Source organism: Perca fluviatilis, chromosome 6 (genome assembly GCF_010015445.1).
Source record: "Perca fluviatilis chromosome 6, GENO_Pfluv_1.0, whole genome shotgun sequence".
NCBI lineage: Eukaryota > Metazoa > Chordata > Actinopteri > Perciformes > Percidae > Perca > Perca fluviatilis.
Genome location: NC_053117.1, coordinates 15,199,673 through 15,212,043, shown reverse-complemented (window position 1 = coordinate 15,212,043; position 12,371 = coordinate 15,199,673). Strand labels below are relative to the sequence as shown.

The 12,371-nt window shown below is 40.5% G+C and overlaps 1 protein-coding gene across 1 annotated transcript; it reads left to right on the top strand.

Moving 5' to 3' along the window:
• The first annotated feature begins 339 nt into the window (after positions 1-339).
• Positions 340-9,905, top strand: ercc6l (excision repair cross-complementation group 6-like). The gene is made up of 3 exons (XM_039803698.1): positions 340-572; positions 1,770-1,814; positions 4,381-9,905. The coding sequence occupies exons 1-3, from the start codon at positions 517-519 to the stop codon at positions 8,171-8,173; spliced, it is 3,894 nt and encodes a 1,297-aa protein (XP_039659632.1). The 5' UTR covers positions 340-516; the 3' UTR covers positions 8,174-9,905.
• Positions 9,906-12,371: the final 2,466 nt, after the last annotated feature.

The window sequence follows — 12,371 nt, the reverse complement described above, 5'->3', positions numbered from 1 at the left end:
TTTAATCTAAAATATTAATTAGCAGGGGGGGGGGGGGTTTTTTTTTTTTTTTTTTTTTTTTTTTTTTTTTTTTCGTTTTCCAACTAACTCTTGTCGGTTTCTGGAATAAAAAGTGCCTGAAAAAACATCAAACTGTAAAGTGTAGTAAAGTAAAATGTATCCGTTTTTATATATGTCAATGGTTTTAGCTTCCTTTTTCCTGCCTGACTCAACGCTGCTCATTGGCTGTGCTTTACTGTTGATCCCGCCCACTGAACTCGTCTGTTTTCCCAATTGGACAACCTCGTCGTAGCGTCACTACGACGCTCGTCGTAGTGACGACTAAGCGTCCTCTCTAATTCGCTGAAAACAGTTGGCGGGTGGAAAACTACAGGTTCAAATCGAATACAACGAGACAAACTTGTGTCAGTGGATTTTCCATCAGTTCGCGGTGTGTTTAACTGCTTGTAATCACCGAAAATCTCGTTTATTCACCGGCGGGTTTAGTTTGTTTACGTGACGGTGAAAAGTGTCGGGATGGATGTCTCTCAAGAAGATGGTGAAGTTGCGGAGATTTCAAAGAAACTGGAAAAGTGAGTAAAGCCGGCGCAAAATGAACCTGGGGGTGTAATAACATGTATACCGAGTCGAACGTTCTCTGGTACATGTTTTCATGCTAATCGAATATGTCTCTAGCTTTAAACCATAGTGTATATATCTATAGCTTTAAACAAGCTACCACAAACTGGTGGTTAGCTGCTAACGCTAGCTTTCGGGGCAGAGGTTAAATCGCTATTTTATACCACTAACAAGGCTCAAAATAGCAACACAACGGTAGCATAATGAGGGTCCCTACATGTAAACCGAAGCATTGAGAACGTTGTAAGTGTACAGACAGTTTATTGAAAAGAGATTATAAAGACTAGCGTTCATGTTTACATGCGGGCACCATCTTGGAAAACAGTCATGAAAAGTCGAATCACGAACGCTGACGTTTCGAGCTATGTTACTGGCATAACTATGTGTTACTGGTTGCACGACGTTCGTCGTTCGACTGGTCATGACTGTTTTCCAAAGTGTGTTTGGAATTATTTTTTAGCTGGAAAACACGCAGTGACTCTGAAAACAACAACATATAGAACGTGTTCTACAGTGGTGGAAGAAGTATTGTGATACTTTACTTAAGTGAAAGAAGAAATTCAATTCCGTAGATATGACTATATATCTATGGTCCATTACAAGTCCAAGTTCTGTTAAAACATAACTGTTAAAAGTGTCAAAAATAGAAGTACACATTATGCAGAATAGCAGGGAGACACAGGTTAATCTAGGGCTAATGTTAGGTTAATAGGGTGAACATCTTAATATAATATATCACCATGAAATATTGCCCCAGTTAATTACCCCCAATTATTGTTTGTATTTGTAAGTTTTCTAAAATGTTATGTTTTAAATATGCAAATTAGGCATGATCTAATGCTAACTTTTGGTGAATTTAGGAGAAGTCTATAGACAAAGTGTAGTAAAATAAACACCTAAATATTCTTTCAGACTAGTAATATTAGAAAGAAGACAATCAAAATACATTTAGGTGTAACTACATGAAGCTGATAATACTCATGTACTTCTTTTGATGCTGATTTTTAACTACATGAAGATTGGACTTGGGAGTATTTTTAGATTGTTGTATTGATCATTTAAAGCATCTGAGTACTTTTCCACCACTGCATAGTTTTTTTGCACTAAATTAATGTAATTAGTGTTTTTTAACCCTGAATTTGTTTCAACAGGTCTTTGTCCATGGATACGGATGACAACATGGAAGCCTACCACAGGTAACTCTAAGAAATTAAATAATACACTGCTTTTGGTGTGAAACAAAGCTAATCAGTAAGTAAGCGGAGGCATTTTCCCTGATGCTCAATTGGCCTTATATTATGTAAAATATTAAATAATTTATTGGGACATTATAAGAAGCAGTCTTCAGTGTTTCCTTTTAGGAGGTTTTTTTAGAAGTGGGGGCAGGTCTGTCCGAACAACAAAATATTGTCGTAAACTGAAACTAAATAAAAAAACGATATCCTCCAAGAAAAACTAAAGTTAAACAATATTGCACTGTTAAATAACTAATAAAATAACAAATAAGGTAAATTAATTTCAATTTAGTTTTTTAGCTATAATATTTCACCTCCTTTTTAAAAAAAAAGGAGTCAGCATGACTTTCCGTCATCTCTTGTGACATTGAACCAAAATGAAAAAAAGCAGACTGTTGTATGTTAAAAGGAAAAAGCAAAGGCAAGGATGAGGAGCCTGGAGCGTAGGAGCACAGTCTCTCTCTCTCTCTCTCTCTCTCTCTCTCTCTCTCTCTCTCTGTGTGTGTGTGTTCCCAATAAACGACAACCTGACCACACGTACACAATGCATCTGTAACACAAAATGAGTCGGGGTCATCACAATGGCAACATGTTATTGCTTACATTTGCTGTGTCTCACTACTACTGACATGTGTAGTAACTAGTGCTGTCAAACGATTAAAATATTTAATCGCATTGTCATAGTTAACTCGCAATTAATCGCACATTTTTATCTATTCTAAATGTCCCTTGATTTCTTTTTGTCCCATTATTTATTTCTTTTTTTCTCATTTTAATGCTCTTATCAACATGGAAAAGTGGATTGTCTTGCTTTGTGCTTTTGTTGCCTGGCTTTGACAAGGGGGTGGAAATTCGCATCAGCTGTGTGCTTGGTCATCAAGTGGTATTTCAGACTGGACGTGCTGCGATGATAGCTCAGTTCACGACGACAAAACACACAGATCACTTTGGTCTTGTCAATGGAACCATTTGGCAACTTTTTAAAAGTAAACTTTCCACTCAGAATCTTATTGGCATCCATTTCGGCATCTCGCGCTCGCCATCCACTCAAAACGTAATGTTAGCCTACTACTCTTTGGCCGGTTCGCAAGCCCAAACAAGTGTGTGCGGTGTGCCCGTTTTGTTTCCGGTCTAGCTAGATCCGGTGTGGTGTTGTAGTTTTTCTAATGTTACTAGTTGTTGCAACAGAATGTGAAAAAAAAAAAAAAAACTACTAAGTTTGCTAGCCCAAAAAGAACGTTAATCTCGCGATTTAAAAAAGATTGACGCTGTTAAAATGGGTTTGCGTGAACGGCATTAATAACGCGTTGAACTGACAGCAATAGTAGTAACTCCCTTTAACCAGCAGGAGTCAGGCTTCTTATTGTGTAAGCAGTCTTGAAACTGTGGTGATGATAAACCCAGATTAATTACACCAGAATAAAGATTATTCCACTTGGTGAAATCCCAGACTGAATGAAATTATTACAATATTGAGAGTCCACTGTGGTGCAGATTGTAAACGTGATGCATTCTTCCTCAGACATATTCTGTGTATGTTTCAAACAAAATGGCACAGAGTGGATTTACTTGAGTCACAAGGAAGGTTGTGGTTGAGAAAAGAAAACTGAATACATTTTTAATCTACAGGAATATCAGTCAGACATAAAGTAAGAGCACTACATAATTATCTAGAGAGCAAAATCTAAAATAAAAATTGGGAAGAAAAGAATCCTATTCAAGGTCCCATGGCATGAAAACTTCACTTTGAGGTTTTTTAACATTGAGTTCCCCCAGCCTGCCTATGGTCCCCCAGTGGCTAGAAATGGTGATAGGTGTAAACCGAGCCCTGGGTATCCTGCTCTGCCTTTGAGAAAATGAAATCTCAGATGGGCCGATCTGGAATCTTCCTCCTTATGAGGTCATAAGGAGGAAGGTTACCTCCTCTTTCTCTGCTTTGCCCGCCCAGAGAATTTGGCCCACCCGTGAGAGAGAGACATCATGGCTTTCAAACAAGCAAAGTGGCAGTTGGTCAAGGCCACACAGTTTAGGCCACGCTGTGGCTACACAGTTTAAGACTTATAGGAAGTGAGGTTGAACTTACAAAATTCTAAAAAACTAAACTAAACTCCCACCGTAGCCAAAAATCATCCCATATACTTTAACATAGCCAAAATTAGCGAAAAATTAAAAGCCCAAAATGTCCCTTGTGAGGCACAAAGGGTAAGCAGAAATTCCAAACATTTTATTGTTCCAGCTTCTCTTATGTGAGGATTCAATGATTTTCCTAAAGATATGTGTTGTATTGAAAACTAAACTGTTTTTGAACTGTTGGTTGAATAAACCAAGCAATCTGAATACATCACCTTGGAAATTTTTCACTATTATAAATTGTAACCAAAATTGATGAATCAAGGATTAAGATTTTAATAATTGAGAATTGTCAGATTAGTTGATAATGAATTAAATTAATCATTAGTTGTAGCTCTAGATTATACTACATTGTCTTATTAATAACCCACTGATGTCTTGTCTTTTTTTCTTTCAGATTCATTCAAGATGGTAAAGGTGTTGCCAAACAAGGGGACCTGAAAGGGGCTCTGAAGCTCTTCAAACTGGCGTACAACATTCACCAGAGTCAAAAACTTGAAAGCAGGATAAAGAAAGTTGAGGAACTTCTTGCTCAGATTGATTCGGAGGATGAAGATGAAGAGTTTGTCAATGTTAACAACAGCGGTTTAATCATTTTCAAAGAGTTATATGACAAGCTTTATGACTACCAACGAAATGGAGTGGCCTTCTTATACAGTCTCTACAGAGATGGTCGTAAAGGTGGGATCTTGGCAGATGACATGGGCCTTGGTAAAACCATCCAGGTGGTATCATTTCTCTCTGGCATGTACGACAATGATATGGCTAAACACACACTGCTGGTCATGCCAACCTCACTCATCACAAACTGGACCAAGGAGTTTGCCAAATGGACTCCTGGCCTGAGGGTGAAGGAGTTTCACGGTGCGGGCAAAGAGAGGACCAGGAATTTGGAGAAAGTTCAGAGAAGAAATGGCATCATCATCACCACATACACAATGCTCATGAACAACTGGCAGCAATTGTCGTCATACCATGGCAAAGAGTTCACATGGGACTACATGATCCTGGATGAGGCACACAAGATAAAATCCACAGCCACGAAAACGGCCAAAAGTGCCGCCGCCATACCTTCAAAAAACAGAGTTCTTCTCACAGGCACTCCAGTCCAGAACAACCTAAAAGAAATGTGGGCTCTCTTTGACTTTGCTTGCCAAGGCGCCCTCCTCGGCACAGCTAAAACATTCAAAACAGAGTATGAGAACCCCATCACCCGGGCCCGAGAGAAGGACGCCACTCCAGGGGAGAAGGCTCTCGGGTCTCGGATGTCTGAGAACCTCTTGACCATCATTAAACCTTACTTCCTCCGCAGGACAAAAGCAGAAGTGCAAAAGAACAAAATGAACGGCACACATCCGTGCGAAAGGGACTATTCGGACAAGGACAGCAAAGTTCCAAACCTTCCAAAAGACTCTGGAGCAGTCATGCCCACGCTGACGAGAAAGAACGACCTGATTGTCTGGACTTACCTGAGCTCTGTTCAGGAAGACGTATACAGGCAGTTCCTTTCGCTGGACCACATCAAAGAGCTGCTCATGACCACCAGATCACCTCTAGCTGAATTAACCATAATGAAAAAGCTGTGCGACCACCCAAGATTGCTTTCTGCTGCAGCCATAGCCAAGTTAGGCTTGGAGGAAAGTACAGCTGAAAATGAAAACATGGAGGCAGACACAGGCAGCATCGCAAACGTTTCTGATGACACCTTAATATCTGAGTCTGGGAAACTTGTCTTTCTGTTTGCGCTGCTCGAAAGGCTCAGAGAAGAAGGCCACCGCACACTCGTCTTTGCTCATTACAGGAAGGTGCTTGACATCCTCCAACGCATCCTGGGCAACCGAGGCTTCAAAGTATTGAGACTGGATGGCACAATAACGCAGATTGCAGAGAGAGAGCGGCTCATTACTCTGTTCCAAACAGACAAACGTTACTCTGTCTTCCTCCTGACCACCCAGGTTGGAGGAGTTGGCATCACTTTGACGGCAGCAAATCGAGTCGTGATCTACGACCCCAGCTGGAACCCAGCAACAGATGCCCAGGCTGTTGACAGGGCGTACCGCATCGGCCAGACTGAAAACGTCGTTGTCTACAGGCTGATAACCTGCGGCACGGTGGAGGAGAAGATCTACAGACGGCAGGTTTTCAAAGACTCTCTCATCAGACAGAATACTGGGGACAAGAAGAACCCTTTTCGGTACTTCAGCAAGCAGGAGCTGAAGGAGCTCTTCATTCTGGAGGACCCACGGTCCTCATCTACACAGATGCAGCTTCAGGCTCTGCACTCCAGACACCGACGGACAGACCCTGAACTGGACGAGCACATTGCCCACCTCCACTCCATGGAGATGTTTGGGATCTCTGACCACGACCTGATGTATTCTCTCGATGTCAACCGTGACGAGGCCGAGGACCAAGAGGCGCACCTCTACATTGAAGGGAGGGTCCAGAAGGCCCAGGAGCTGATGAAGGCTGAGTCAGAATTACAGATGCAGTTGGCAGAGAGCATAGCTTCAAGCACAGAACCAGCCTGGCTCAGACAACCACTGGACAACCACAACAGAGAGCGGTCTAATGACAAAAAGACAAGAAATCCAAGACCAAGTCCTTCCTATCCACAGCCTGACCACAACTTCAACGGGTCACCTGTTGTGGTGGAGTTGGACCAGTCGGGTTCTGACAAGGAGGCCAGCCAACAGAATCTGAGTGACAGAGTCATTGATCTTACTGCAGATGACAGTATGTCAGAAGAACAACCTTTTGTAGAAGTAAGCCAAGACAAGCTTGCCCAGCAGAAGCTGGATTCCCCAAAACACCAGTCTGTCAAGCAGGAGAGACGTTACCTGATAGAAGAAGACGCCGCTCCTCAGGAGGTGATTGATGTGTCTTTGGTGATGTCAGAGGCCAGTGATGCTCAAGCAGGTGATAAGGCAGATGCCTCTGTTCAAGAATTAATGGATGAGTCTGCATCGTCTGAGGATGCAGGTGCTTCAGCAGGTGACGGCAGCCCAGCTTACATTACAGCACTTGATGAAGATAAGGAGCTAAACGGAACTTCACACTCAGAATACAACTCCAAGATGGATTTGGGGCATTCACGTGTCACACCCCTGCAAAACAAAAGACTTTCTGTCTTGCAAGCATCCTGTTCAAGCTTCAAAGCAGACACATCATCAAGAGTCAGCACAGGGATTGAATCCTTTGAGGGCAACTTCCATTTACAGCTTGAGGACAGTGACATGTTCTCAGACCATGATGTCCTGGACCATCAGGAGACGGAAGCAGAGGAGAGGAAGCTGCTGTTGCAGCTGCAGATGGAGGGGAGTTTTGACATAAATAAATCCCTTTCTGAGAGACAACATGGAAAAGCGCTCGGCCAAAGCCTTAACGGCACCTCTGAGATGGACGGTTCAATGGATGATTCCATTGTGGTTACCAAGAAGAAAAGAGCAGCAGTGATTTATGATACTGATGAAGAAGAAGATGATGATGATAGGAGTCAACTCAACAACTCCTTCCAGGCTCTTGGAGCGTCAACACCTAAATCTGCACCATCTGGCCCCAGCCCTCTCAGGTTGAGAAAGAGTGTGGGAGGAAACCTCTCCGTGGCCTCACGCCGGTCCCTCCTCCTGTCCATCATCGACGACATGGAGAACCACAATGAAGAGATGACTGATGAGGACGAAGAAGATGATGACGTTTCAGAGAGGCATTCTGATGAGGCCGAAGAGGACGACATCGTTGGTTCAACTCCGGATGAGCTTCAGCTGGAGAAGACTGTCGGAGAAACATTAAACACAGAGGGTGAGGAGGAAGAAGAAGTAGTGGAGGAGGAGGAGGAGGAGGACGATGATGATGATGATGATGATCATCAGTACTCTGTGTCGGCAGATTCCGCCGATGTGTCAGGACAGGAAATGAGCAGTAACATGGAGCAGTCAACCGGTGAGCCTGAGCTAGTGTCCTCCGAGAGGATGGATCAGTGCACCGTTGATGCAGGAGTCAAGACGAAGCTTTCCGTCGAGGAGGAGAGCTTTGACTCCCTGGTCAGTAAAGGGAAGGCGTGCCACAGCCAAGGGAAGCTGGACGACGCCCTGGGCTTCTTCCTGAGGGCTATCGACATCAAACCTGGAGATCCTGAGGTTCAGCTCATGACCATCCAACTGTACCGACAGCTGAGTCAGAGGAGTTAGCTGTTCAGAACAATCCTGCGATGTAAACTACTTCTAACACAACCTGAAATTATACTGTTAGAATGTTCAACAAATTCAACGTGCACACTAGGGGTGCACGATTCAGAAAATGTCACGGTTCGATATTGATTTGTAGGCTCAAGATTAGATTCAAAATCGATTTACAATTTTGAAAAAAAAAAAAAATATTCACAGTATTTTTTTAAAAACACAACAAATTAAATGTACTTTGATATTAATTTATATGTCTTCATACAAAAATAAATTTTGCAACTAAAATCAAATGGTATACACGCCATTACAAAATGAAGAAAAAAAAATTATTGATTTTTGGAATTCTATAAATTTTGATTTTGAATCTGTAGAGCTTGAATCGCGATCCGAATATGAATTTTTTTTTTTATTATTTTTGCGCACCCCTAGTGCACACCAAAACGAACAGTGAGTTAGTCCATCCATCCAGACTTATTCTTTAACTTTGACACAGTAACATCACCTCAGTAATATAGACTCTTTCCTTAACCTCTTGCTCAGACATGATCAATGTGCTTCTTAAACTGATTTGGAATTTACCTATGGCATGTAACTACCAGCATTGAAGGTACAATTTTATTTCTAAAGAATTAAAGGGGCGCTATGCAGTTTAGGCAATTTCTTCGCTGTTTTCTCGCTTTTTGCTCGCCGGGTTTCTCTATAGAGCTCCACCTACCTATTAACGCTGTCGGAAAAACTTGTTGGCGACTCTCCCCCGTCCCATCTCCTCCCTCTGGTCATGTGCATTTGTTTTCAATAGAAGCCACCGAACGCATAGAGCCATGTCCACTGAGGTTTTTCTCGAAATATTACCCTTCTCTCCCGGATCCCTAACCTTGTTCTTTTTTCCTACAATGGCCTTAGAACGCTGTCGGAGCAGAAGCAACTTGCATTGGCCAACATCAAGCTGACAAGAAACTGTTAGATAACGTTTCTGATCAAAGATACTTAAAAGTGCAACAGCAAGAACGCCAGGTCAGCATTGGATTTGCAGGCTTCTGTCTCAGTTCTCGCCATTCTGAAAACGCAGGTCCAATGTTTACTCATGTCTGACTCCTCGCTCGGTCAGTCTGCCGTTTCCTCTTCCTCTGTTCCTCCGACAATGCTTTCCTAGCTTTCTGCTTATTTTTTGCTGACTCAGCCATGACGATAGTGTGAAAAACTCCATTGCTACCTTGTTCTTATAGCTAGCCGGTTCCTGGATGGGGGCGTGTAGCGGCCATAAACGGTGAAAGAAAGTAGCGGCGTGTAGTTTATTACATCCATGGTGTATGTGTGCAGTGCCGTTAAGCAATTCGTTACATCGCGAGACCTGATATCACGCGACACTTCCTGGCGCTGTGGCCGGCAGCTCGCCGGCCGAAAGTCGCAAGGATGGCTTTTCCGCTCACAGGCGCTAGGGGGAGCGAGACGTCCACCATTCAACTCGAAAAAAGTCATATAACCATTCCAATGACTCCAAAGCTCTTCAGTTAAGGTAAATTAAGCTTAAAAAAAAAACTGCTTAATTCCCCTTTAATGTTTTGTCACCTTTGGCATGCAAATAATTTCCATAAACATAACAAATTTGTATCTTTGTATTGTTGCTGTTAAAAGCCTGTATCATATTTTGTATATTTACAGAAATTACAGGAATAGATGTGTTGCATGTATTGTATTGGATCCTTATTTGTTAATAAAAAAATTCTCTTGAAACCTGTACTGGTTGTATAGTATCTTACTGAAAAAAATAAAATATGTCCCTTTTTAAAAGTAGTTTTTATTTAAATTTTCTTTGGGTTGGGAGTCAGTATGCAGACAAGGTAGCAAAAGAGATTTCTTAATTGATATATTAATTATCACTGCAACTAACAATAGTTTTCGTTATCCGTTAATCTGCAGATGATTTTATTGGTCTTGTATGAACTGTTTTGTCTCTAAAATACCAGAAGAGGGTGACAAATTCCCATGGCAGTTTCCCAGAATGAATGTCTTCAAAACGTCTTGTCTTGTCTCACTGATAGTTCAGAAACCAAAGCTATTCAGTTTACTGTGATATAAAAAAAAAAAAGATTAAAGCAGAAAATTCTCACAGTTAAGAAGTAGGAACCAGCAAGTGTTTGGTAATCAATTGATTGTTTGAGCCAAAGTAGTTTCAGCTCTAACGCTGATGTCAATCTAATGGACATATTCAATTTTACAGTCATGAAGTTGTCTATTGAAAATATATGGTGGGGTCCTTATTTCTGCATAATCACAAAAGAAAATATTGATAATTTGTTGAGAAACAGAAACTCAACTACAGCTGAATAATTGTTTAAGTGATATGTTAAGCAACTCTGCCAATCATTCACCGGATGCAGCTTCAGATTTTCTGTTTTATTTCACAGCTAACTCAGTTTTTTTTGTAAGATTATATTTTGGGCATGTATTTTTATAGGACAGCTGAAAAGATGAAAGGGCAGAGAGAGGAGGAATGACATGCAGCAAAGGGCTGTAGGTCAGAGTCGAACCTGGGGCCGCTGCATCGAGGAGTAAACCTCTATATTTAGGTGCGCATTCTACCTGGTGAGCTACCCAGGTGTCCAGTTAACTCAATATTTTGAGGTTTTCAACAAAACAAGACATCTTAATTGATACGTATTTTCTGACATAATTCTATTGATTATTGCAATAATAGTTGTCATTAGTCACAGGGTTCTGAGCTGTTTGTTTTAGGTATTCTGAATGAAATTGTAAATTTGAACTGTTGGAAATAGCATTTAGTTTTAATCTTTTAAATTGAAAAATAAACCTTGTTTACGTCATGTAACTCATTCAACTTTAAAGATTTAAAGAAAGTATAGGGTACGGGACCTGAACGCACCACAATCTTCTTTATCCGCTTTAAATTTCAGCCAATCAGCGACCACTGTTACAAAATCTTCCCTTTTATTGGCTAAGGGCTCAAAAAGGTTTACCAGTGCGTTTGAAAATAATGTCGAGACCTCCCGGTGTTATTTTTTGGTGAAGGTCGAACTTTGAACACTAACCTTCCTCCTGATCAAATTATAATAAAGTTATGATGTGAACAAGGGGGTGCTCGGTTTACTTTACTGTACAGTCCGATGAGTGGCGCATGCGCTGTTGAAGCTTTTTCTTTTCTTTTTTTTCAGCCGGAGTGGATTAGTGACGTGAGCAGAAACTAATAGCCATTGACTTCTGGTTTATTTAGTTTGACTTCAAAATAAAGGTCCGTTTTGCTCCAGCTCTGAAATTTTATGAAACAAAGCTGTAAGATGTATGCGTTACAGTAAATAGTAAATAAAAATACGTCAAACTTAATTTGTCAAGTCAAATCTATTTATTGAGCTCATTTAAAAAGAACCCATGTTGATCAAAGTGCTGTACAGGCTAGAGCACGGTAGCCCAAATCACAAATATATAAAATAACCAACACCGACCTCAATGCACAAAGAATTACAAGTAAAAGTCTTGCATTTAATATCTTAAGTAAAGGTAAAGAAGTATCAGCAAAATATACTTATTTATAAATATTAGAATATTATTTCTGATGCACAATTGTGAGCAGCATTTTATTATGTAGTTGGTCGAGGATGTGTAAATTGTATCTACTTTTAACTGTTGGGTAGTTCAATCTTTAGTGATTATAACTATAAGCTCAACAGGATTAAGTTCAATATTTCTCTTTGAAGTGTGGTGAAGTAGCAAAGTATCTTAAATGAAAATACACAAGTAAAGGCCAAGTACCTCAACAATACAATATTAACAATACAATTATACAAATAAACAGTAATACTTTTAAAACAGATACAAAAGTAAATACAGAAAAAAAGGAAAACACAAAACATTCCAGGTCTACATTAATAAAAAATAGTAACTTAAATGAAAACACTAAACTGGGGAGCACAGTCTCGCAGTTTTAATAGCCTTGCTAATGTTATTGTCTTAGTATAGCTCCATTTCTTTCTTGAAAACGTTAATGGTAGGTTTCACTTAAGCAAATTTACATTTATGAATGTAAAACTTTGCAAAAAATATAATGAAATTGATTAGAAAACACAATCATAGGCCTATATTGTGTTGAATCTTAGAAAACCGCCTAGGACTCCCTGGAAGAGGAAATCTTGTATCTCATTGGACCTTACTTGCCACACACAAAATAAAAATAAACATTTCTTGTAAA